The sequence below is a fragment of the Amblyomma americanum genome, chromosome 1, assembly GCF_052857255.1.
Source record: "Amblyomma americanum isolate KBUSLIRL-KWMA chromosome 1, ASM5285725v1, whole genome shotgun sequence".
Lineage (NCBI taxonomy): Eukaryota > Metazoa > Arthropoda > Arachnida > Ixodida > Ixodidae > Amblyomma > Amblyomma americanum.
The window spans coordinates 316,177,168-316,203,994 of record NC_135497.1 but is presented as its reverse complement, the minus strand read 5'-3'; the positions used below and the strand labels follow the sequence as shown (position 1 = coordinate 316,203,994).

The window sequence follows — 26,827 nt, the reverse complement described above, 5'->3', positions numbered from 1 at the left end:
AGCAAAGAAAAAATCACTAGATCTAGGGATAAATATCTAGGGTTGGCATCACTGTCGCCGGGTCAACAAGCAGGCGGATGTGACGTCACGTGCTACGGCTCTGCACGTGCCCAGTCGTGGCGTAACGCTTCGCTAATTCCGTCTATCAGTAATAAACAATAGCCCTTGCATATTTATTGACTATCTTAATGCACTAAAAAGACATTAAGTATTCCATAGGTGACGCGACAATCTGTAAATGTCTTTCATTGTTTAGGCCTATTTAGGCGGTAAACACGTGACTTTCGGATCTGTGTTGTGGGGTTGTCAACGCGCATGCCGCGCGCCTCGGGCACGTTGCGTTGTTGTTGGAAGTATTAGAGCCAAGGTTTGTAACGCAGGCGAAGTTCGGCTTAAGTGTCAGGGGAACTTTCGACTGGCGCCTGAAGCTTTCGGTGCTCCTTGCACCTTGTGCTTATTTTTGATCGTTTCACTTGCGTTTTGCTTCGACCCCGAAGCGCGTTGCAGCTTGCTGCACGCTGTCTGGCTGCGTTGGCTGTGTTGTATGGTATGCGTACTTGACGCTTTGTTCTTCACAGCGAAGCATGTCATCTGATCTAGATGAAGACTTGGAAGATGTCAAAGTCGTCATCCGTTCAATCTTGATAGCTGAAAAGCGGTCTTTAACTCTTGAACAGTTCATCGGCGCATATCAGAAAACTGAGGGAACGCTCTTCCCTTTCACATACTTCGGCTTCAGAAATGCGGTGAGCTTTCTAAAAGCATTCCAGACGCTGTGCATGTGACGCAGTCGGGCTTGGACATTTGCGTAAGAGCGACGGTCACGGATGAACTGGAACATGTCGACGAGCTGGTCCGTCGTCAGAGGGATTCATCCAGGCATTCGCGCTCTCCACCGGGCAAGCGTTCGAGTCGATGCTTCCGACCCGCAGACGCCGTAGGTGGGGGCCAACTCGCCCCTGTGTTAACAACCGCTGAACGAGTGAAGAAAAACTTGAGGGAGCTACTGACGGAGAATTCCCGTTATGGAATAGACTTGCGCGAGTTCGAAGACATCTACTACAAGAAGTTTGGTAGCACCATCGACCACAAGGCATGTGGCTACCAGACGTTCGAAGAGTTTTTGGTCGGCATGGCCGATGTTCTTTCGCTCTCGTGGAGCTCGGCTGGAGTGATGAAAGCCTTTCTCAACAAGAAGGGAGGTGAGCACACTTTTGACCTGTCCAATTGCTTTGAACATGCAGGTGCCACAGTCTTCGGAACGCAGAAGCTACAGAAAATGCTTAATTTCTCGGCAGTCAAAGCATGCGACCACGAACTGAAGAGCGGCGCACAGTGTTCTGTCGGAACTTCTTCCATTGAGCTTTTTCAGTTTTCTTGTGGCCTGCGTGTTCGAATACTTTATTTCTATGCTTAAGCCCCATGGCCTTGATTTTCCTCTTCTGTAGTGGGTTTATTTCATTTCTGTTCCTCTAACCTTCTGACACTTTTAACAGCATGCTTTTAAATGTCCGAAGCCCTGGTTGTGGCTATATGTTCTATTTAAATCATAGTGATGTATTTGTTCAAGTACGTTAAATTACTACAATGTATCTAAATAATGGCCTTCGAAAAATGTGCGAATTGGATGGGAACATTGTCGACAGCATGACAGTTTTCGAAGAGCGATATTTAGTGACCACAAGGTGCTGTATCTGAGTGCCATGAAAGCCCACAAATGCCGGCACTCAAGGTCAGGAACCTTTCACATTGTTTTAATTTCTGTTATGATGTGTGTGCCTTGCATGACTTGTGTGGTAATCATGAGCATGGTTCAAGCAGATCCCCGGGGTGTGGTGAGAATGCTGTTAATATGCAAAGTATTCTTCAAAAAATTGCCAGAACGGGCATATCTTATCCAAACTGTCAACCAAGAGCAAAGCACAGGGAGGCTGAAACAAATGCCAGATCTTATTACAATTAAGACTTGTTTTGCCAAGTCCGTAGCTTGGGATAAAAATGCAAAAGGATCAAACATAATTTGACTGACAGCTGCACCTTTTTTATTTTTATTCTTGGATAGAAATTGTTGGAAATTAAGGCTGTGGTTTGGCATTTACTGGTCAAGGTCGAACAGTTATCTGAACTGTGCACTCTGTGCCACAACACATTGTCCTGTGCCGTCGGTGTCAGCTTGTGTCCGTGTTGGTCACTGTGGATGTAATACTGTGTGGACATGATGCCATTCGGTGGTCTCAGTTTCATCCGCATCATTAGAAAGCAGTTTCACTGAGCTGCTAGGAAATTGCGGGTTGGGATGGGGGGCAGGTTGAGTGGATCTTTTGGGCCAATTTGTATTGTGATGAGTGCAGGAATAGCTGGACACATTATCTGAGGATACTATTACTGTGGCATGCAGGCTCCATAGCGATGGGCAAGATTAAGCAATACTGTGAAAGCATAATCAGCCGGTGGAGTCTAGATGTGAAGTATTCTGCCCTCAGGAATTGGCCTGTTTAGGGGTTCCTGTCCCATCCTTGGGCATGAATCACCAGTGGTAGGTGTGATCAGTTCAATGCAGAGGTTATAGAGGTATCTTGCACTTCAAGGGAACTTTGGGAGTTTCCTAAAGTTTTTCCATTGATTACGTTAGAACTCTTTGCATTGCACCAAATAAATTTTTTTCGCAATATACCGAGTGAAGCAGTATTGATACAGTTGAAGAAACCAAAGCTGGGCTGCACTGATGAAGGTGTTAGTTTGTGTGACGTGAGTATACAATGATGCAACGCAATCTTTTCACCTGCAAACATAATACCACATCACTGAAACTGAGCTGCCTTGCTAAACTGCTTTCACCAGCTGCTTTTGTCATGCAGTCTGGTGGTGCCCCCCTCCCATTTTTTAAATGGGATATGATACATGTACTGCATGAAGAGCTTTACGGGAGAGGTTGCTTTTTTGTGCTTTGGTCCAGCCGATGGGTACTACCAGGGACGGCACAGCCATGAGTGTGTTTGTGTGGGCCATGACTTGTGTACACGTCTCTGAACAAAATAGCTAAACAGTGAAAAAAAAAAGATAAACGGTAACGGCAACTTTATTGAGAGCCTCTTTCTGGGCCCCTTTAAGTCTATTTAGGATGTTTATCAAAGGACTTAAATAAGAAATCTTAACGCTTCTTGTTATGGCTTGTAATGTTACTTAATGATGCAGGCAGCTGTTAGTCCCCTCCCTTTACAGTTTGAGGACCAATGTCAAGAAAATTTGCTGCATATATATAAAAAAAGAGAGCATCCTCTGCAGACTTTCTTCACTCTGCTTCCGAAATTCTCCTGAATTATAGTGTAAATGCGCCAAAAGAAGTTCATGTTGTTTCGTTTGATGGTACATTGTTTCTACTCTTAAATTAACAGTGCCTCGTAATCTGTTGTGCCAAAAAGGCAACTTTAATTGCATGTGCAAAAGGTTTTCACATTATCCAGTGCTCTAACTAAAGGATATGTTTAAAACCTACAGCAGATTAAACCATTGCTCATTTGAAATTTGTGCCGCCGGGGTGGCTCAGTGGTTATGGCGTTCGGCTGCTGACCCGGAAGATGCGGGTTTGATCCCGGCCACGGCGGTCAAATTTCAATGAAGGCGAAATTATAGATGCTTGCGTACTGTGCGATGTCAGTGCATGTTAAAGAACCCCATGTGGTCGAAATTTCCGGAGCCCACTTTGGGTTGTTAAAACACCATAAACCATTTGGAATTTGGTGTGAATTATGGCGTACCCGTACCTAAGGAGTGGGCACTAGACAAAGTCTTGCAATACTGATATGCCCCGTGTAGCCTAGTAGCGGTGTCTGCATGAATAAAAACTTCCCTTTGAATCGGACTGTAGCACTGGTTCCTTTTTTCTTCCTCCTGTTTGATGTCAAACAATTTTCAAAGGGACTAGCAGCTATCTAAGGGGCTCGATTCTGGACTGTGTTGGAGCACTGCAGAAGACTTTTACCAAGAATTTTTCGATCAGTGGATGCACTCATTTTTATGCGTCCTGATTTCAGACATCATGATCAATGGGAGCGATGGCAATTACATGGTGTCAGCAGCTGTAACAAATTCTGTGTTGAGTAATGTTTGGTGGTTCGTTTCTAGTGTTTTGGCACGCTGTTCATCAGTCTGTGGGGCATCCAATTGTGACTAGTGTCCTAGTCGCATTGGTATTGAACGTCAGCAAACGACTTTGTGGGTGTTTTCCCCGTAGTTGTCTGCAGACATACTTGCTGCCTGCGCAGCTACTTGCAGGTGTTCACCTCAGTCATCCTAGTCTTTTGCCATTGCCTTGGAGCACGGGTCCAAATGGTCATGAATTGTCTGATTACTCTGTTTTGTCAGACTGTCAGCCTCGGAGGGGTAGGTGGATGTGAAATAGTACTCTATGCTAGCTTGGCGCAGAAATGTGTTGAGTTTATGGCTGTTCATCTCAGGTTCAGGTTCAACATAGTTGCATTGTCACATAACATTCTTCCATGCCTTCATGCAAGCCTGACCTATAAGAAATTGATGACATGGCAGGTAGCAAGAAACTGCACGGCAGCTGCCTCCACATACTTCAATGGTCAGTCCAGGGTTATCAGGTTGTAGCAGTTGCTGGCTGCAGTAGTTTCCAAGGGACTTTTATGGTCAGTGCCTACTGTTCTTGGAATCGTCTCAGGCAGCTGTGTTGGTATTAGTTGCCCACGTTAAGGGGATGGAAGCTTTTAGACAGCAGGCTGGACGTGCAACCAAAACTTACCATTGGCTTCAGCCGCTAAAACTAACCATGAGCCTTTCGTATTGTTGCTTGCTGTCCAGTATATCCATCCTCTGAAGTATCGTCAAGAGCATGCAAAACTTGTGCAGTTGCGTTGTTATCACTAGTTGTTGTTCTTCCTAGCTGCCTTTCTATAACAGTGGTAATGGTCGGTTTTGAGTAATTGTTCGTGGGGTCAGTAAAAATGAGGCTTTAATTGTAGCTGGGTCAGTGTCCTCAATTAACATCGTAGTGATATCCTCTTGGGAAGAGAAAAGTCAATGTTTCCTGCAGCAGAGTGGGCAGTCGCAGCTCGGGTTTTGTAATAGTGCATCAGTGGTTTGTTTTTGGAGGTTCAGGCCATTGCCAAATGTAATGTGCGACTCCTGGAATATAATGACCTATTGCATAAATTTGTGCTTTGTGTGAGCATCCAAGTAATGCCTGCATTTTTTTGTAACAGTGATAAATTGGCACCAGAATGGGTAATGCTGAAACTTTTCATCAGTTCTCCAGACTACTGAGACATTCCAACTTTGAACTGGTACTGGCATCCTGTATCTAACTTGCAGCTGAGCTGCCGTGGTTCGGTGGTTATGGCGCTCTGCTGCTGACCCGAAAGATGCGAGTTCGGTCCCGGCCGTGGCGGTTGCATTTCAGTGGAGGCGGAATTCTAGAGGCCTGTGTGCTGTGCGATGTCAGTGCACATTAAAGAACCCCAGGTGGTCAAAATTTTTGGAGGGCCGGTCACTTTGGAATGTTAAACCCCCATAAACTAAACTAAAACTAACTTGCAGCTGGGGCTTGTGTATGTGACAACACACTTATTGCTGGCAGGATCATGTTGCATTAGCATTAAACCAAGGCCAACGTGGCAGCAGGATGCAGTTCTATGTTAGTTTTTGCTGAAGCAGTGAAACGGCTTAGCATGAGCAGTGGGTCAATGGATGTTTTAGCCTTCTGGAAGCATTCTCTTCAGTGAATCCCTTTTCAAACTTGTTTCCTTTTTGAATAAACATGTGAGTAGAATGGTAGTTTGAGAAGACAGAGATCTGGTTACATAGGTAGGAAGCTATACTCAGGAAAGTGTGTTTTTGGCAAGTTGGAGTGGTGTAAGTTCATCACTGCTGCAGTTCTGTAAGTGAGAAGGTGGATATCTTATAACTAAGGGTTGGACTTTTCAGTTTTTATTTTTAAAAAATTCGGTGGACTTTTTTCAGTGTTTATTCAGAACACCACTTTGTTTTTTTCGGCGAGTATTATTTTCTACGTATGAATTTTCGGTTTTTATCGGTGAAACATATGATGTCCTCATGCGGTCACAAGTGACGCACAGTATACATTATCCTTTTTTATTAAACTGGCCGCTCATGTAGCTGTATATACCACATAAATGGCCGTCTTAAGAGTGCAGGAGATAGTCATGCAGTCGTAACAAAAAACAAAAATGCACAAGTTAAATGATTGGGCCGTAAGATAAAAACGTATGTGGAAGTTTAGTACTAAATACTTGATTGTCACATTCTTGTTGCACTCATTGCTAAACAAGAGGAGCGCACACCCTATGCTCCGCGTGCTGAGGCAGGGATGGAACTGCTGCTTTCATTTGGTAGTTCCTTACATCTAGTGGAAAAACCTACTTAACGAAGCGACGGCCCCAAGTCGATAAGTCTGAGTATACAGGGCTACGCTAGCGAGTACCGCTGAGTTAAGTGACGGAGCCTTCCTATCTGCAATGGCGTGTCCGAGTTTGCGAATAAATTCCTCATAACTCATAGTCAATGTGCTAAATTCCTAAGATACCTTCGTCTCACCGCGTTCTTGGTTCCAGCACATTCTTAGTTTTCTGCTCTGTCCTACTGTAACTGGCAGTAAATAGCCAGTTAGATGTGACATGCATGCCAGAAATACTGACTTTTTTCGGTCAAAATCAAATTTAAAAAAATGAATTTGGCGTACCTTTACTGGGGTGTTTTGCGATTCAACCGAAAAGTCCAACCCCTACTTATAACTGGCATAAAGCAACATCCAAGTTGTAAGTAAACTGTCCTTTCTTGGTGCCAGCAAATAAAATATCTTATGACACTAAAAATACGTGGTTATTTAGGGGCTACCTGTAGCCTGAATGGCATGCGATTTGATTTGTGGCGGCCCGAAGGCATGTAAATGGCTATCATGTATTTGGTGATGTCGATTTGGCAGTAACCTGTACATATACTCCGTTTCATACATCAGATGCAACGCTCTAAGAGGTACAGAAGTAGTCCAGATGGGAAAATAAAGGGAGGCGTGTTACTCCGCGCTTGCTTTCTGGCCAAGCGGTCTATGGCACGAGAAAGCGACAGCGTGTTGTCAGCAACAACAGTGCATTTAATACAGATCACGACAAATGTGTCATGTGGTAAGCCTACAGGTAAAGCATTTACTATGTTTCGCTCACCACAAATAACGCACTAGTTTTTGGTCGCGGATGCAGGCAGCGCAAACAAGAGCGCTAGCTTTGACTGTGTTGCACATGATGTTTGAAACGGAGTATAGGTACAATGAAGCAAAATATATGGCATGATAGACCAAGTCAGTTTATTGTTGATGTAGGGCAGGTGCTGTAGGTTGAGTATTATGTGCTTGATTTACTCTCCAGTCAGTACAAAAATAGAATTCATATTTTTTTAAATGTCAATGAGGACAACTAATGCCACCCTGTGGCTGGTCTGATGAGCAACGTGGCAACGGTTCATTGACTTGCTGAGCTGTAACCAAGTGTTCTCATTTGACATATCACCACGGAGGTGTTCGCACTGACAGAGTACTGTCTATAGGAATGTGGCGTTAAAGGAGATTCGTGCTGAGAAGTTCCATGCTGTTGGTAAATGACACTCTGTAATGCTTCACGTTTGAAGGGGGTCACAATGGTGAGAAACTTGCCTCTAGGTCATTCCATGCGAAACATCCCAGACCACAGCAGCGACCACCGCTGACTCTTTTGGAAAAAATTGAGCTAGTTGGCAATTATGTGAATAGAATTTCAACGATGTATTTTTCTCGAAAAAATTTTCTTCCTCGCTTGAGCGCTCTTTAAAGTTTCCATGAAGAAACAAAAGTTGGTTGGAGTTAAAAATTTTAAAATCAAGCGTGAAGCAGGATACCATAATAAATCTTATTATAAAATACTTCACTTGCGTTGTTCTTTAAAATGACTTTATTAATGAAGCCGTGCAAGAATTTCTGTGTTTTCTTGGCTCAATCAGTAAAAAAGCAAGAAATTGAAATAGAAAATTAGTTTTGAGAAAAGGAAGTGGTGCAGTAATTGTCTCGCATATCTCAGTGCATATCTCAGTGGACACCCCTAAGGGAAAGGAGGAAGGTGGGAGTGAAAGAATAAAGAGATAAGAGGTGCTGCAGTGGGGGGCTCCAGAATAATTTTGACCACCGGGGGACTTTTATTGTGCACTGACATCGCACAGCACAGGGGCGCCTTTTGCGTTCCGCCTCCATCGAAACGCGGCCGCTGCAGTTGGGTTCAAACCCAGGCTCTCTGGCTCATTAGACGAGCGCCTTAACCACTGAGCCACCACGACGACTAGCAAGAGATTTGGCGTTTTAAAAACTTTTTACATAAACATCGTTAACATTTCAATCTTAATAATTTTTTTCTGCTTTCACCCATAGCAGTTGCCTGTGCAGAAAATAAATTAAATTTGGTAAACCAAATACTTGTTAAGAAAATTACTTCCAAAGGTCACAAAAAGGGACTTTTTCCTGATATTAAGACATGGACTAAGGATCAAGGCCCTCCAGATAAAATTACATGAGATGGCTCATAATACACCCCAACTTCGATGCTTGCAATCTAAAAATTTTAATTAGAGTAAATTTAGTTTGATGCTAGAAAAAATTTTTGAAGCCCACAGCCAACCTCCTCAGTAGATACTGCAGAACTCTGTCTTCACTGCAGAACACAAACTATTGTGCTCAATATGAACTGCAACACATAAAGCGTGGCCTGCATGGAGCGTTTTTCCGGGCGATTCGTCGGCGTCAATGGCAGCAAAGTGTTTTTTTGCCGTGGGAGCGGACGTTTTTGCCAGATCGTCGGGTTCTGACGGAACACATAAGATTGCCGACACCGGAAGAGGGCAGCGACAGAGGGCCAATGAGAGCCAGAGCGGGTGTCACGTGATTCTGGACGGGCCCGCGCCGGTGCACCCGGCTGCAGTCACCCGGCCGAGGGAAACTCGCTTGCATGGAGGATGCACGCTCGCGAGCATTTCACGCGCGAGAGCCAGCGGCTTCAGTTCGCTTCCTGCACATCCGTCGGCTTTCAGTATGGATGGGGGTGCGTGCATCGCACAACTGGGCGGCAAAAAAACGCCGCTCGGGTACTGACCATGCGGGAGTGAATTCGTCAACGCGGCACGGGCGTCGGGCGCGCGACGCGATTTCACGGGCAAAAAACACTCCATGCGGTCCATGCTTAAGATGTGACAGCACATTATCGCTTGGCAGAGAGCTGCAGCACATATTAGGTGGTGGTACGTACTATTGCGCTCAATGTAGCTTGCAGTGTGTCCAATATAAATCAGCTGAGGTATCTACTTTATGGTAAATCAATGGCCGATGTCAAAAAGCACTCCGCTTATACAAACATTCAGTGCATTTTGTTGATTGTATCAACAGCTAACTCCAGCGATTTCTAGCACCATTGTGCTTGCACTGCTTCACTAACTGAGCTCCTATCACATCTTGTTCAATGTGGTTCATATAGAGCATGATAGTACGTGTTGTGCGGTGAAGACAAAATTTGGCAGTATCCACCAAAGAGGCTGTCTGCGGGCTTCAAAAATTTTTTTTCTTGCATCAAACTAAATTTACTGTAACTAAATGTTTTAGATTGCAAGCATTGAAGTTGGTGGGTATTATGAGCCGTCTCACATATTTTTATCTGGAGGGCCTTGATTCGTAGTTCATGTCTTAATCTCAGGAAAAAGTCACTTTTTGCAAACTTTTGAAGTAATTTTCTTCATAAGGACTTAATTTACTGGTTTTAATTTATTTTTCCATAAGCTACCACAACGGGTGAAAGCGGGGAAAAAGTTATTGATGCTGAAATGTTAAACGTAAAAAAATTCTTAAAATGCCACATTTCTTGCTTGTTTACTAAGCCAAAAAAATCCTGAAAATTCTTGCATGACTTCAGTAATAAATGCAGATTAAAGAACAATGCAAGTGAAATATTCTTAAATAAAATGTATTATTGTATCTTGTTGCCATTTGATTTAAAAATTTTTAACTCCAACCAGCTTTTGCACCTTCGCAGACACCTCAAACAGCGCTCATGTGAACAAATTTTTTTTAGAAAAATACTTTGTTGAAACTCTATTCAGATAATCACCAACTAGCCGAATTTTTTCAAAGGAATCGGCGGTGATGGCTTTTCGCATGGAATGACCCCTTTTGGTGTGCTAAGCAGAAGAGTGGAAGGAGTGGTGTTTTTCTGGGGGAAGATGCAAACAGGTGTAGTCGCACTCAACCATGTTCGTTAAAGGGACAGTGAGGAGAACACTATCAAATTTTTTTTGTTAGCAAAATCTGATAGTTCAGCATTTCATGGCTTTGTTGTCGCTTCTCCGGGAGTGAAAGATGAATTTATTTCAAAGAAATTTGGATTCGAAGCTGAAAAAGTTTTTCCCGCCGCTCTGATTCAAACTCGGGAACTCTTATGACGTCACGGCGCTCTCTTATGACGTCATAGGACGGAGTGACGTGAAACGTGACGTAAATGCAGACTCCGTGATTTATGGTAGCTTGTGGTGTTGTCTAGCAGCAGCCGAAATGAAAACTACCGTCGTCGCACGTTGAAGGCGTCAGGGGTTGCTACTGTCGCTTCGTTTACATTTGAGCTGGCGTCTTGCCAGCGTTACGATGGATCCTGTTCCCAAACTCGACGACGAAGTTCTTGCAAAAACTCCGGCCTGCATTTCAGCGACCTCAGCCCCGCAGAGAGCGTGCGATGCTTTTGAGGGAGCACGGTTAGGTTAGGCGCCGGCGGGTGGTTTCCCTCTTCCGCCGTGAGCAGCCGTTGCAAATTAAATATCATAACCCCAGTGCGGGGAGTTGCGAGGGGCGAGGACAAGGTCGGCACGTCGCGCCCATCGGAGGCTGGCCGGGGCTTTGGGTCCAACGGATTGTGATTCCTTGAACGGTGCGGTTGCACGGTGCAGCAGGCGGCGTCGAGGTCTCCCACGGTTGCAAGGGCCAGGTTATTTATTTATTTTTTTTGCCACAAAAAATGGATGGTGCTCAAGGGCGCTCGCGTTTAAAGTTGGCGGCTTGAAAGTAAAGCCGACGCATGACGCTTCAGCGGCTTCCGCGCGTTTCCGGAGGTACGAGGTCCACTGGATCGGGCTCTCTTGCCCACTTGCATGTACCTTCAGATGTTTACTGTGAATGGATTAAATTAGCCGAGAGCTCGAAAAGAACAGCTCCGCCCAACTTCCGAAGCTATTGAATGACGTCACAACGCGCACCTCGCCGCGGAGCCGAATTGGTCTGGCCGGGCCGGCGGCGGCTGGCGCACTCGGCGCGAAATAGAGACATGCTCCAAGTCTCCGCCAGTGCGGTCAGAGTGTGCCGAAGCCGCCGAACCCGTTGGTGGTCAAGTGCAGTTGGAGTATATAGGGTCTCGCTTTGGCCTACCTGACGTCGCCGTACAGCGTGCATGCGCGTGTTAAGCTGGAGTATAAACGCGCCTTAACAGAGCGTGCGCTTTACCGCTAACCAACGTATTCTGTGGCGGCATCTATGGGAGCCACTGAAGCCCCCCGCATACTCACTGAATAAAAGAAAGAAAACCTGTGCTGAGGCTCGGAATCGAACCAGGGCCTTTGGCTTTCGAGGCGGAGGCGCTACCACTCCGCCACGACGGCTCAAGATTTAACCATGAATAAAGGCGCATCTAGTGACTGCACTCTTCCGATGCAGAAGTCTCCGTGCTTTCGCTACGTATATCCTGGCCTAACGCAGCTAGGCCATCAGCAATTTTTCTTAACTGCCTTGTGCCTTGTCTCCCGTCCCTAATAAATGATTTCCGTGAATTAGTTTGAAGTTGATTGGCTCAGCCGGGAATGTTTTACCGGACGAGCGTGTGAATACACAAGTGCTCTTTATACTGCGAACTGCCTTGTACGATCACCGACCATCGTGCCATCATAGTTTTTCATCGACCGTGGCGATCGTCTGACCAGCCTTAACAGGGTACTTCAAAGGTTAAGTAGCACTTGAAGTGGCACTTGGAGTTCCTCTGCTGTTCGGCGCTTGCAAATCGAGGCGCGTCAAAAACAAAACCACGGGGCACGCAAAGCTCATAGACGCAAAGCGCCATAACAAATCAAAACTCTCCTGGCCGCCTGTGGCGCCACCAAGCATCGGTTTTCTTTGCTTCCAACATTCAGGTTGTCTTTTGTCTGTCTTCCTTGGGTGATAAAAGTGCACTATCGGTTTTAACACAAAACTTACTTCAATATTGAACCGCGCAATTTTCTTTTGTCAGCCTCAGAGATTCGCGGCATCCGTGTAGGAAGGAAAATTCCTCCAAGGTGGCGTCTCTTGTCCTATGATGTCATCATGCTTGTACTTGCGAGATTGGCCTGTGTTTTTGTGATCAGGAGCTCGTATTCTATCGATACAAGCTAACTTCAATTTCTCCCCAGTGTCCCTTTAAGAACCTCCACATCCACTGAGAAGGGGTAGTTGGCCCCAGGATGAGGACATCAAGGACGGTGCCACTGGAAGAGGTGGTACTTGCAGGTGCCCATTTGTGTAGGTTGTGTGTTTCTATGGGCATGGTGCTGCCTCTTAGGCCACACAGAAGAGTTGCCATCCAAGAATACAAGGCCTGCGGTGTGTCATGTTGGTGCACAGCAGTACAGTCCATTCCATTGTTTTTCGTAGCCAACATATTTCCACTTTGATCCACATTAACTTTCAGTAGGGGAACTGGGTTGGTCTGGTACTGCGTCTGTTGCTGAGTGCTAGCATGTGGGCAGTTCGTGACCAGGCCATCCACACGATGTTCACATGTCATCTGCTTTAAGAGCATCCATTTTTTGTGAAGTGGTGGCCACCTCGATGTGGTGCATTCGTCATGTGGCAGCAGGTAGCCTGTGGCAGTCCTGTTTGCTGCATGGCAAATGAAAGTTTGGGGTTGATTGCTCTGCTGTTTGCCTGGACTAGATGACTACATGAGTAAGGTCACACAAGGTGTTGATAATGTGCCTGCCTGGGAGCTGAATATAGCCATGTGAGGTTGGAAGTACTGGGCAGTTGCAGCTGCTCATAGATGCATGGGGAAGCATGTTTGGTACCTGGTGGCAAGCATTCATTTGCTTGAAAAATGTCATTGTAATTGCAGGAAAGTAAGAAAAGACAGTAATTAAAGCAGAGCACCAACTTGCCCAAGTTAGATACCTGTGGCTTTCGTACAGGTTTCAAGCTGTAGGAACTCTGCAAACAATCTTTAATGTATGGTTGACTGTGGGGGGGCAGCCGCTATTACTGGTCTGCACCCAAAGAGTAGGATTATCCTTGAAGCTTTGAAACTAAGGAAGCATGACTTTATCTGACAGTTTGTCTGGGCTTCACAGAAGAGTCAATGTGAAGCAGTTGGCTGTGTCTTGGAGCCTCAGTGAAATCATGGACACACTTGCACAGTCCCTGTGAGATTGCCTTCTGATATGGTCATCGGGGAGGTTGCTCTAGCACTGCCCTAAGAAGGGTCACCGGATGCCTTTTTGTTGAGGATTGTCCCGCTGTGGAAGGTAATGCTTGAGGCTTGGTTTAGTGGAGTTTGGCCGCGTATATGTGGTGCCAGTGTGAGAGGAGTGGCTATCTGCTGGAACATCAAGCTTTATTCTACATATCTCTTTCTCTTTCCCTGGGGCTACACTGTGGTTTGGTAAGAAAGTTTTTAACCTGTGGGGAAGTTATTCTTTTAACACATGCAATGTTATGTCTAAATCTTGTGTCTGCTGGTCTTAACCTGCTAAAGATTAACAGGCATGTAGAACTTTTTTGTTAGGCAGTTGCATCATGTTGTAAACTAATCCTACATTCCTTATAACAGTCAAACTTCCTAGAGCATGCTTGCTATTTGTGGGCATGCAAATTATTGGTGTACTATGCATGCACAAACATGTTCTTTTGCGTTCTCTGCCCATTCTGCAATTTATACCTGCACTACCATTTTGCTTATCTCTGTTTGAACGAAGCTCTGGCTTTTGCTTGTTGCATAGCGTTTGTGGTCCTGGCCTGCACCCATCTAGTAAAACTATGTTGTTAGTGGCTATTTATTAATAAAATAACAATGGAAGGAAAAGGTGCTGCTAGCCGCGGCATCTGCCATGAAGGAATTGCTGTTTTTTTTTTTTCCGGTGTTATATGGGGCACCTCTTTGTGCTTAAAAGTCAAATGTAGTTTATTTTGTCTTCTTTGTTAGCAGCAGTGGTTTATGTACAAGTAATTACCATACAGGTGATCATTTTAGAGTAATTTCTAGACTAGTCGCCGTAATATGAGGTACTATCACTGTAAAAAAAAGTAACAGTGTGGAAGTTTGTTGATAGAGTCGTAAGAGAAAACATAATAGAAGTTTATTTTAAAACCTGGGTTGTACAAAAAACTTACATAAACCGGAAAAAAATTTAGTGAAAGCAACAAGGGAGCAGCACACATGCACCCATTCTTCGCTTAGGCAAATGGAACCAGGCATTTGTCTAGTCTCCTTCATGTCGGAATAGCTTAATTTGGCTGTGATAAATGCATGTATCTCTTGCTTGCGACATGCTGCTCATTCCTTGTCACCAAATGAACTGCGGAAGCAGCAAATGCTTCACAGGAACAAAGCTTTAGATTTAAAAGAAAGGAAAAGTAACTGTGGCCGGAATACAGGAGCCAGAGATCCTCCGATCATGTAGTGCGCATGATGACTGCAGTAATGAAGGTGCCAGTGAGCAGTCGCAGAAGCCAGGACGTGACACTTTTTCATGATGCTTGTGCATAGTTTCAAGTTGGTAATGCCTTGTTATGGTTTCAAACATTGTCGGTATCCTTACAAGCTCTGATAAGGTGAATTTGAGAAGGCAGCACAATGAGTGGAGCCTCTATTTGTCCTGGTGTTTGTCCAAAATAGTGTAGAAATGCCTCGAAATGTTTATCTGCTCTGCTTAATGCAACAATCTTTGTCTCACTGTGTCCCTGGCTTCCCCACTTCGCTGATTCTTTCTTGTGAGCAATTGTAGTTTGTACTCATTAGCCAACAAGCTATGGTGTACAGCTGAAGAATACTGACCTTTTTCACTGAAGACCGAATTTCAGAAAGCAAGTTCGGTGTTTTTTTTGTTGTTCTTCGCATTAAACTGAAAACTCCAACCCTTACGTATAAGACTTTGTTACATGGTAGGCATGTCTTAATTTTTTTTTATAAAATGAAACTTCAGTGTGCTTTATTCTAGTTTGTGATGGCTCTAGAATGCCGCAAATAGGAAGAGGATTGAAAATGGAAGTTATGTGACTTAGCAAAACTGTGTGAGCATTGTGTAAACGTTTTTGTTTGGCCTGCAGCCATTCAGTCATCTGGGCGTGCAAAGAAGGCAGTCCAGCGTTTCAAAGGGCACCAATCAAATCCAGCTAAGAAGATGACCAAGCCAACTCACTTGCCCTCCCAAAGAAACTGGATGCCTTGTCAGCAGCAAATGAAGACACACAAAACATGTATGTTGTGCATGTTACTTAGCCTGCTCAAAGTGCTGAATCCCTTGGCTTGAAAAAACCCAGTTTTTCTTGCACAAAGAAGCATAGCCAGATTTTGGTCTTGGCAGAGTTGTTGCGGGGCCTGTGATTTGTACCATGTGTACCAGGGCCATGTGTAAGTATGTAGTAACACACTTCATGCCCATAATGAACCTCCATACGTGTGTCAATGTGCTTGTACTGAGAGCCTGTGTACGACAAAAGAACTGAAACGCCAACACAAAAACACCAATATATTTGCTCCTAGAAAAAAATGTACGTGATTGGTTAACAAGTAGTCTTCGTGAATTCAGTGTCAATGTAATTTGTGCACGTACTGAGCTTTCCCTTCTTAACATTCTCATTTTCCAGTTCACGTTTCATTTGATGCTTACAGTACCTTTTCTTAACCTTTGCTCACACTCGGTTTTGTCATCTCTTTTATAGTGAATTCAAATGCACTTCTTGATTAGAAAAAACTGCACAATACTTGGTTCTGTGATCAGAAGCAATTGGTGCATAAAGGTTGACTAGTTTTATTTTGGCAGTAATTTGCAGTTATTTATTGCTGACACCAAAATTGGGTGAATGGTTTTACTTTGACAGTAGCAGATTTTACAGGCTGCGCCATCTAGGGTACTGTGAAACCTATCCCAGCACTTAGCTCATTGCTAGCAGGGGCATTGATTGCCTTGTAGTTCACCAGTTAGTGCAGCCTCTCAAATTGGCCATTCTGTTTGTCTCAATGAAAATGCTTTGCGCAGATGACTGCAGTTATTTGCAGATTCGGAACAATCCAGGAGAGTTCCAATGTTAAATTACTTGTCAAAAAACGCAGACTATCATAAGCTACCTTGTGGTCAGTGGTTGAGGCCAAATAGTCCAGTAGTTTGGCAGGAGAATGATTTACAATCCGGACATATAAATACAAAACACCCTGTACTTTGGGCACTTCTGTCAAGCCTAATCTCTTATTTGTAGAAATTTTCACGGCCTCATCAAATTTGTCCGAAAAGAAATCTGCTGCATTGAATGATGCATGAAGCCATTGAATTTGTTTTGTGAAATGTGAGAGCCTAATGGTTCATCAGACTGCAGCCATTGTAAATACCCTGCTGTAAGGTACTTGCTCACCTCCCGAGGACAAAGGGTAGTACATTGTTCTCGGTAATATATCGGATGATATTACAACTAGCACAGTTTTAGTGCCATTTTCCTGTTCTTTTCTGCTACGAGGGGGCAGGAGATTTCCTTTACCATTATTGCACCATGCCGTTGCTACTTCAGGCGATTACATTAGTTATTTTTTGTGGAGTCTGAATTTAAATTATGGTTGAAAGTGTAGTTGTCAAGGAGGTGTCTATGTTATGTCTGGCAGCCATTTAGATAGCTACGAATCCATTTACAATGAAACTAGATAATGTCAGTTAAAGCAATTATGTGTGAGGGCCTTTTCTCTTTATTTATTACAGTAAAATGAATGAGTGATTAAACATTTAAATGACAGGAAATGACTTAAGGGTGCACCATAGGGGAGTTTATATCTGGAGCACATGTCCAGTCCTTGTACTCACAAATTGCTTTTGTTGTGGTGTCCTTGAGGAAAGCACTCGTTAGGCTGTACACTCCAGATGTCTTTCTGAAAGGCAGCACAGGGCTTTAGCATTGGGAGTCAACCTTTGTCAAAAATATACAACCCAAAGGGTTTGCCTTTGGGCACTGCAGTGTAGCTCATTTTGGACCCTTAGCAACCCTGGTCTCTCGAGGGGGGGGGAGTAAATCGCGTCCTGAATTTTCAGACTGCCAGAAGTGCTAGAGGGCCTTGTTAACAGCTTAGAAGCACGCTCTTTGGGCTGTTTATTTTATAGAGGATGTACATTTAAGTTTTTTCATAGACTATGGCATTGGCTTTTGCATTGTTGTCATCTTTCTCAATTCCAGCTCTTGGCAAAGTGGCATTGGCTGTGGTTCTGGTGGTAGTAATGATGGTTGTGCCAAGCATGCAAGTTCCAGTGGTCCATAATGTGTCTGATGCCAGAGTGAAACCGGGCAATCGGGCAGGAGGAGTAAGGAGTAGCAGTAACTGGGAAGTGTCGTGGCCCAAAGGTAGATTTATTTCTGTCTTCCCCACTGAATTCTGTGCAGGTAAAAAGCCTGCAGTAGTGGAGAAGGCAGCTGCTCACTTGAATAGTGAGCTGGGAGGGTCACGTTTGGGGAAGGCAACACATATATATGTTAGAATGGGCAAGAAAAGGAACGAAAAATAAGTGCCCAGCCCGCAGTGAGAACTTGCTCATGACTTTTCACATGCCATCTTGTTACTTGGGGTGCCCTCTTTGTGCAATATCCACTGGATGGAGGCTTGCCTCTGATATACACAGCACCTGTTCTTAAACGGCCCCAGAAAGGGGCTCTCAATAAAGTTGCAATATGTCTGGGACGTTGAAGGATGCCGCTTCATAATTATCCTGCAGCAAGAATTTTGTAGCGAAAGCTACATTGGTCACGCACTCGCAGTTTTGCCGTGCTCGCATTCCCACCATAGTCGCACCGCACCACGTGACCAGCCACGGCGCCGTGCCGCCGGCAGTGGCTCCGCGCCACGGCGCCGTGCCGCCGGCAGTGGCTCCGCGCCACGTGACTGACCATGTGGCCAACCACGTGGCCGGTAGCGGGAGCCACTGAAACCCCCACACACTCGCTGAATAAAAAAAAAAACCCTTTGTCGCGGCTGGGAATAGAACCAGGGCCTTTGGCGTTTGAGGCGGAGACGCTACCACTCCTCCACGACGGCTCAAGGTTTAATCATGAATAAAGGCGCATGTAGTGAATGCACGCCTTTGATATATTAACTCTTCCGAACCAGATGTCGCCGCGCTTTCGCTACATATATCCTGGCCTAACGGAGCTAGGCCATCGTCAATTTTTTAACGCGTTTTGTGAAATTTGAGTAATATGCAGACAAAATTTGAACTTCTGCGTCTTCGTGTATTTCCCTCTCCTCTCATACGCCATAGCAGCAGCGCTCTTCCGCCAGCCTCACCCACTCGGCCCCTCCCCTATCTCCGCCAGCTGCAACGCGCGCGTAGTGGCCGCATCCATGGTGGTGCGTGACGTCTGAAAGAATTTGGTGCTGTGAGCCAATGATAACCCCCAGCTGCTGACGTCAATTGCATGATGTGACGTCGTGTGCCAGGTTTTCGCGCGAAAGTTTGTCACCCTGCTTCGCTGCGAGGTGCGAAAGCGGAAATTTTTAAAAATGTATTGTAAATTTCCCGCTCGCTCTTGAGGTCTCATACGTGGCATGGACACTCGGTGGCCTGTACTCTACATAGTGCAAGCATTTTAAAGCCAAGCTGGAACACCCCTTTCTGTGGCCCTTTAATGTGACATCCGAAGGATTTAATGTAGTGTAGCTTGCAGCATTTGTGTGGTAAGCAACTTGGGTGACAGTGTGGTGTGGATCGTTTTACAGTGACAGCTGTGAGTGGCTCAGACAGAAAGATCCTGGTCACAAGACCCTGTAGCTGCAACCAAGTGGAGGCACGCACATGAGATGGCCTGCATGTGCCAGCCTTTCTTGGCAGGGCATGTGCTGGCTTAGGAGGCTGTGTGCTGGCCATGTTCTAGGTGGTGGATAGCAAGTGTAGTGTGTGGAGACTGGGCTGCCACATGTGGTGGCCGAGAGCATAGTGTGACAGATGTGGTGTGTAGAGAGAGGGGCAACAAATGCAGAAGCCAGCTGTGGTTGGTATTGGAGAGTGGCAGTTGGTCACTACCCACATTGTGTGATGCGAAAGGGATGGTGAATAGACATGCTGCCACACAAGCTATACGCGAATGCCTGAAGTTGTCTCCGAATTTCAAAATACATTGGGGTAACTATAGCATCGTTTTTTTTTATCGCTGTTGCACAGGGATGATGACTTTGCTGCAATACTTGAAGTATAAAACTTTTTCATGCACTTAACCTAAACTACAGCTCAGGAGCTCATGCAGGTATGCCTACAAATGCATGTGTGTGGTTTTTCCCTGCTCTTTGCTCCACTGCCAGGCTGAGTTCTGCGGCAGCGTAAGCAACAGAAAAGGGTATGGTCCATGTGCACTGTAAAAAAACTCTATGAATTTTTCTTGAGCTACAAACCTCTAAATGGCGTCTGAATGTAATAGTTTGTCGCTGTTATTAATATGAAAGCATTAGATGGCTGTGTCGCGTCAGCAAAATCTTCTCCCCATGATTGCGTCGTCCAATAAAGATAAATGTGAAAAAGTTTGATTGTGTTACAAGTGCGTGATGAGATCTTGCTGTTGGAAAAATTTGGTTGATGAATTTTAATTAGTAATTAATTAAACAGGAAAATTACTTTGACATCACAATAGTCCCGTGTTTCGTGTCAGCAAAACTTACGCCACACGATTACGTTATTCTGTGAAGATAAATGTGCAAAACCTTCATTGTGTTAGTATGTGGTGAGATCTTGCTGTGGGGAAAAGTTGGTTGATGACTTTTAATTACTTAATTAAACGCAAAAATTTCACTTGGACGTCACAGTAGTCATGGACGTCGACTAAAATTAAAAAAATAAATAAACAAATAATAAAAATACAACAAAAACAATAAACAATGCGTACTGGCGTCATGGAAAAAACCTGCATTCTACTAAGTTCCATGCTTTCGCATTCCTTCACATAAAGAGACTTAAAATGCCCTCATATTTTTATTATTATATTAGTAATAACTATTAGAAAACTATTGGTCTCTATTTAACTGGCTTGCTAGTTAACATGACTGTTTTCTGGTGCCTGCCATCGGTAACAGTACTGCAGTTTTAAATATTACGAACAGTCCTCGGCGAAACACCCTGTATGATGTTAGTGCATATTTTCAGTTGACATATAGTGTCTACTTAAAGAGGATATTTTTGCTGTCATTTGGTGTTGAATTTTGGCAGGTTCGTGAGATTTTATTTTTTTCTTCAGGATTCATTAAACGCTGCGCGTAGCTGGTGCTGTCCTAATTTCCTTGATGAAATTATTTTCCTCCGCCTAGCTTTTAAGCCTGCATGCATGCTTTGGACAGCCTTGTAGTGAAAGCCGCAGTTTGTGAATGCCTATTTCCTACCTTTGTGTTGCTCTTGAGCAAATTTGCTTCACTCTAGACTTAAGGCACCATGGCCCCCTTCCCACATTCTGTTAATGCTTCTGGCTGAGCCTGTATGCTCTATCTAGGTTTTGGTGTCTACCTGCTGAAGGGTAGACACCATATTAATTTTATGGGCCGTATCTTTTTTTTTTTTTTTTTTGAGCAGTCAAGAGCTCTTGGCCAAATGAACATATGCCCGCCTGTAGTACTGAGAAATGCAGAGCATTTGAAAACAATTTTTCAACTTTGGATATTTCTTTCTGTTATGTAGGCGGTGTTTGCGAACCCTGATAAAGATATGACAGCTACTTTCTGCCACCAAGGCGATGAGGAATGTGGCAGTAACCGATAAGCATAGCGAGTTGTGCAACTATAGTTAAGGTGACTAAGATGGTTTAAAGAAGCTCACTAAAATAAGACTGGTAATATTTGTACAGACTGCAGGAGTATTTTGCCAGTAGTGGTACTGGCAATGGCAGTGCCATTGTGAGCATAGTAGCATTCTACCTTTTTAAAACATCTTAAAGGATGGTAAAAAGTAGGGTAAACTGTGCAAGACACTGTGACTGATTGCAAGAGGAAATATTTTAGGCACCTGATCGTAAAATGAAATATGTTCTCTCCAGGGTGCATAGCCCGCTTACCAGCCGAGTGACCAAGTTAGCACACAGCATGTCGCCACGTTGTATCTGGCCCCATTTTCTTAGCCAGTTGAAAATATAAATGGCTGACAAAACTGCCAAGTATTACTCTGGCTTCTACCACCAGAGAGCAAGACTTACCAGAATATGCGGTTACTATGCTTTTACTCATGTTGTACAGTAGCCTGTTCCTTTAAACATCTATGCCTGTTCTCTTGTATGCCATCTTCTGCAGTGAAACCAGCAAGCTCCAACATCCAGCCTGCAGACATGATGCCATTAAAAAAAACCACATACTCGTACAGGTGAGAGTTTCTTTTATGTTTGAATTGTGATGTACATACATAACCTCTGGCTGGCTGCTGTTCGGTGCTTATGAGCTAAGGTACTACAAATGAGGCACATACTCACCTTATGCAGTAACAGTTTACTCCCTTTAGAAAAAACCTTGGGGAGCTGAACTCTCGGTAAGCTAAACAACCGGGTTAATTTCCCATTGGGCGCAATGCAAAAGCGATCTTGTAAACATCAATCATTCACTTCAGCCCTTTACTGCTCTATGTTGCGAAATCTCGACATATCATTTGCATGGCCTTGACTTTCTGGTCAGATTGTGCAAGCTGTATGAAGAAAATGAGGGCACCAATGCGCGACTTCTAGTCAGCGTCCTAAAATTTCTCGCTTCACTCCCCGATATATTGCATAAAAAATAAAAAGGCATTTGCTGGAAAAAAGTATTGTGTACTGCCTGTTGGCCTCAAGTTGACTTGTGGCTTCAGATTTGATTTTGTACACAACTCGAACCAGCTGAACAAAAATGAAGCAAATGCTAATAATCACAAACTGACAATGTGCCTATTTATAAAATTTTAGTGCCACTAACAATTTTATATTAGCTAGCATAATGTGAAGGTAAATGATTTTTTCTTTGACTCCTTCATAATTTGGGCAGTAAAGGGTTAGCATCTGCATTTAGCAGGGAATCCATTTTTTAAATCCAAGATGGCAGTGACGACAGCAAAGTTTCTGATGTGTACGACGGTGATGTTTGCTTGCATCTATGTGAGGCGGGGGATCCATAGAGCTAGGCGCCCCGATAGGTCACGAAGGTTGGCCAGCCAGCACAAAGAATGGTGGTCAAGCAGCACAAAGAATGGTGGTTAATAATCACTTTGAAGGGGCGACCATAGAGGTAAGGACGAAATTTCATGGTAGCCCACACAACCGTGGCATTTCTCTTCCGTAATGGAAGAGTTCATTTCAGCGCGAGAGAGCGTGTGGCTTGCATACGCGATGACAATTTCCATGCCACCTTGGTATTGGACGAGCACAGCACCGAGGTCGATGTTGCTTGCGTCGGTGTGGACTTCGGTGGCAGCCTCTTCATCAAAGTGCGCAAGAACAGGGGTGTTTTGCAGTCGTCTGCGCAGCTCGGCAAAAGCCTCCTGTTGCTCGATGGCCCACGCAAACTGTGTATCATCGCACGAGGTGGTACAGGGGTGCGGCAATCTTGGAAAAGTTGGCGATGAAGCGGCGGTAGTATGCGCACAGATCCCAGAAAGCATCGCACACTTTTCTTGGTTGTAGGAACGGAAAAATCAGCCACAGCAGCAGTTTTCTCGGGGTCGTACTTAACGCCATTAGTATTCACAAGATGATCAAGAAACTTCAGCTCTTTGTACCCAAAGTGGCACTTCTCGGGCTTGAGCGTAAAGTTGGCCGACTGGAGGGCATCTAATACTGTCCACTGGCATTCAATGTGTTCGGAAAAAGTTTCGGAAAACACGACTACATCATCGAGATAAACCAAACAAGTTTGTCATTTTAGTCCAGTGAGAACTGTGTCCATCATGCTCTGTAAAGTTGCCAGCGCTGAACATGCCCCAAAAGGCAGCACTTTAAATTCATAAAGTCTTTTGGGGGTAACGAACGCCGTTTTTTGCGGTCCTGCTCACCAACCTCCATCTGCCAGTACCTGCTCTTTAATTCGAGGAGAAGTACTGGGCGTGACAAGGTCTGTCGAGCGAGTCGTCCATACGAGGCAGCGGGTAGACGTCTTTTTTAGTGACGTTGTTCAGCTTTTGATTACACAGAAGGAGAGTGCCATCCTTTTTCTTCACCAGCACGGCAGGTGATGTCTGTGGGCTATTGGAAAGTTGAATGATTCCATCAGAAAACATCTTTCACCCACGTTTGGATTGCCTCACTTTCCTTCGGTGAGATACGGTACGGCTGCTGGCAGATAGAGCGGGCATTGTCAGGCGTAATGATGCAATGCTTCAGAAGAGCCGTTTGCCGTACTTTCGACGAAGACTCGAAACAGATAGTGTATTCGAGTAGGAAGGAGGGCACGCATTGCTCGCTGTTGAGCCGCCAAGAGGCCCGGACTGATGTCAAGACCGTCAAGGGACGGGCGCACAGTTGTAACAGCTTCGAGTGCGAAACATCCAGAAATCTCCTCTAAGGGGTCAGCGAATGTGATGGCAGTAGCACGAAAAAGATGCCAGGGTTCGATACTGAAATTAGTCACCAGGAGCTTAGACCAGCTGTCATGGAGATGGATGAGGCTTCACGCTGAGCATGTGCCGTGTGTGAGGAAAAGGGGCAGATTGCCTGTCCGTTCACGTAGTCGGTCGCAGTGAACACCCGCAAAAACACTGGCGCGTTGCGGAATCCAAACGCTCTGAGCGGAAATTCGAAGGGCGGCGTGGCATTGACGGTCCTCGACGTAAACATCAGCTTTCTTGGTTGAAAATATAACGGTGCACTTTCAAAGGTCGATAATAGCTCCATACTGCCGGAGAAAATCAACGCCAAGGATTCAGTCACAGGAGCAGTCAGGTAGAACTAGGCAGCTAACAACCAATGTGAAGCTGCAAATTTGGACTCTTGCCGTGCACAGGCCAAGAGGAGTTACGACATGTCCGCCACCCGTGCAAATCTGTGTGCCAGACCATACCATTTTAAGAAGCACCGCTAGCTTTCTGCTTAAAATAGCTTCCCGCTTAAAATAGCTTTCCGCTAACCTCGTACCTCCACCAAAATATGTCACTGAAGACAGGGCGACAGTTCACTGACAGAATTCGACAACTAGCCAGCGCAATACACTTCAACGTCGTCACCTTCATGTGCCACCTGAGAACACCAGGTGTCATTATGTATGTTTCCTTTGCCTGTGGCTTTTGTTTACAGCACTGTATAGGTGGTATGCACTGGTGCACAGCCATGCCACTGTGCTGCAGTGTGCCGCCGCCGGCCACTATGATTGAGGTGCACGTAGCAGACGAACTCCTGCTCCGCAAGCATGTTTTCTTTGCGTGTTGCATTTAGACTGCCATTTGGAATCCGCATGCATCGGAGATTCGGCTGGTAATCGCTAGGCGCGATTGCCTCATGTAACTACGTCGTAAACGAAACTCCACTTCGATTGGTCAGCTGCGCTTGTTTAGCACTGCTAGAGCCTGTCGAGGAAACGGGCGCAGCGGCGAAAGTTGGTCGAGTTTGGTTCTCTTTGATTCTGGGATAGAATCTCTTGACAGTGGTCAATGACAGCAGCGCTTCCGTGAAACCGGAGAGCCGCATTTAGTTCAGGCACATCCAGGGGAAGAGGTCAGTGACCCGGAACCACTCAATGGCTGTGGTGCATCTGCGGTGCTCCAGAACTGTGGATTGCGTATCTGTTCAGAGCCGTTCGTTTCCGAGCTCTACTACATATCTGACCTTGATATAATGCTTCAGATATTAATGTTCGTTTGACCTATGAAATTTTTGAACTAAGTGCATCCTAATAAACAAGCTCAGGTTGGCAACCACAGTTTGCCTAAATGTTAAATGAAAGGATTTGACCTCGTGCTTTTTTTGATCTTGAAATGAATTCTTGGAGCATGCACGTTGTTTTTGTTAGGGTTGTGGTCACCCAAGCAGCATCTTTATACTGTTGAAGATGTGAAATCTGCACTTGCATCAGGGTCATACTGCAAGATCGCGAGCTGGTGCGGCCTCGATCCCTACCAAAACAGCACACTAATTTTTGCACTGTGTGCTATGTTGTCAGGTGCCAACACGAAAAAGAGACACGACACTAACAAAGTGTGAACTGCCAAGTGTCAGCTAGCAGGTACTCTCATGTCGAGTTTTGTCAACACTGCGCGCACAGTGCAAAAGTGAACAACTCAGCTTCATTGTGAGCGGCCATTGTGACAATCTATAGCCACCTTTGTGCAAAAAAAACGACTGCTCCAGAGTGGTAACAAGGTTTCCGAAGTCCAGTCATGTGTATGCGTTGTGTACAGATGACTTCCACACAAGACATAACCGGCACCTTTTGTCAGATTTAACTCATGTGCTCATGCAGACGCCGTAGCAAGAGGCCAGATCACTGATTAGTGCCCCGCAAATGTGTCTTAACTATATGTGCTCTCTGGTTTCATGGAAGTGCTGCTGTCATTGAACACTATCCGATCATGCTTCGATCTCAGAATCGAGGGTAACCAAACCTGTGACCAACTTTAGTTGCTGCGCCTGTTTTCTCGGCTGGCTCGGGCAGCGGTAACAAACGCAGCTGCCCAATCAAAGTGCCATTCATTTACCGACGTAGTTTCGTGCGGCTATTGCGCTCGGTGGCTACCAGCCGAATCTCCGATGCATGCGGATTTCAAGCAGCAGTGCGATGTGCGAAGAAAACGCTTGCAAAGCACGAGTTCGTCTGCTATGTGCACCTCAATCATGGCGGCTGTGTGCCAGTGCATATTTTTGCTGTTTCAATTTCTCACACTTTTAAATGCATTTGGTTATTTGTTTTGCACTTGTGTTTGGCGTTCTGCATTGCATTTTGTTTGATGTAAGTGTTCTTGTGTTTTGTTTATCCTCAATACATGTTATACTCCCCTCTTCATCGCTTTCATACTCTTGAGGGTAATAAAGTGAAAGTTGGTTGGACTGCATTAGGCAGACACTTACAGATGGTGAATGGCAACTTGCATCCTTAAAGAAAAAAGGTATATAGCCGATGTATGTAGCCATTACTCACCATAGTGCTGAAACTTCGAGGCTAATGAAAAGACTTGAAATCAGAATGAGAGTAGTGCAGCAGTCTATGAAAAGCAAAGTAGTAGTCATATCATTGTTACAGAAAGATTAGAGAGCATACACTAGTGGATAATGTTATAACTGAGATTAAAGAAATGAAATGAATGTGATAAGGATGTGTAGAAAAAATATCTGGTGGCCAAGTAAGAGTGACAGAGAGGGAGGATATCAAAGGGAAGGAAACCTAACTGAGCATGGCACAGAATGAGTTGGAGTGATGAGCTCAGAAAATATGCTGGCATAGTGTGGCCAGGGCTAGTGCAGTACATATATAGAGGGCTTCGTCTTGATCTAGGATTGACTCGGCTGGTGTTGCTGCTGCTGCTGCTGATTATTATTATTATTATTATTATTATTATTATTATAGCTACTGCTTAGGGTTCCTCTGCATGAAAAACTGGTTCCACT

At 44.8% G+C, this 26,827-nt stretch overlaps 1 protein-coding gene across 2 annotated transcripts in view; it reads left to right on the top strand.

Annotated features, from left to right (window-relative positions):
- The first annotated feature begins 264 nt into the window (after positions 1-264).
- The window catches only part of LOC144115380 (uncharacterized), a 152,680-nt gene continuing 126,117 nt past the window's right edge, over positions 265-26,827 (top strand). For both annotated transcript variants that reach the window (XM_077649747.1, XM_077649748.1), the window contains exons 1-3: positions 265-1,202; positions 15,380-15,529; positions 21,567-21,636. In XM_077649747.1, coding sequence (XP_077505873.1) covers positions 1,133-1,202; positions 15,380-15,529; positions 21,567-21,636 — 290 coding nt within the window. In that variant the 5' untranslated portion in view covers positions 265-1,132. The remainder of the gene's footprint in view (positions 1,203-15,379; positions 15,530-21,566; positions 21,637-26,827) is intronic.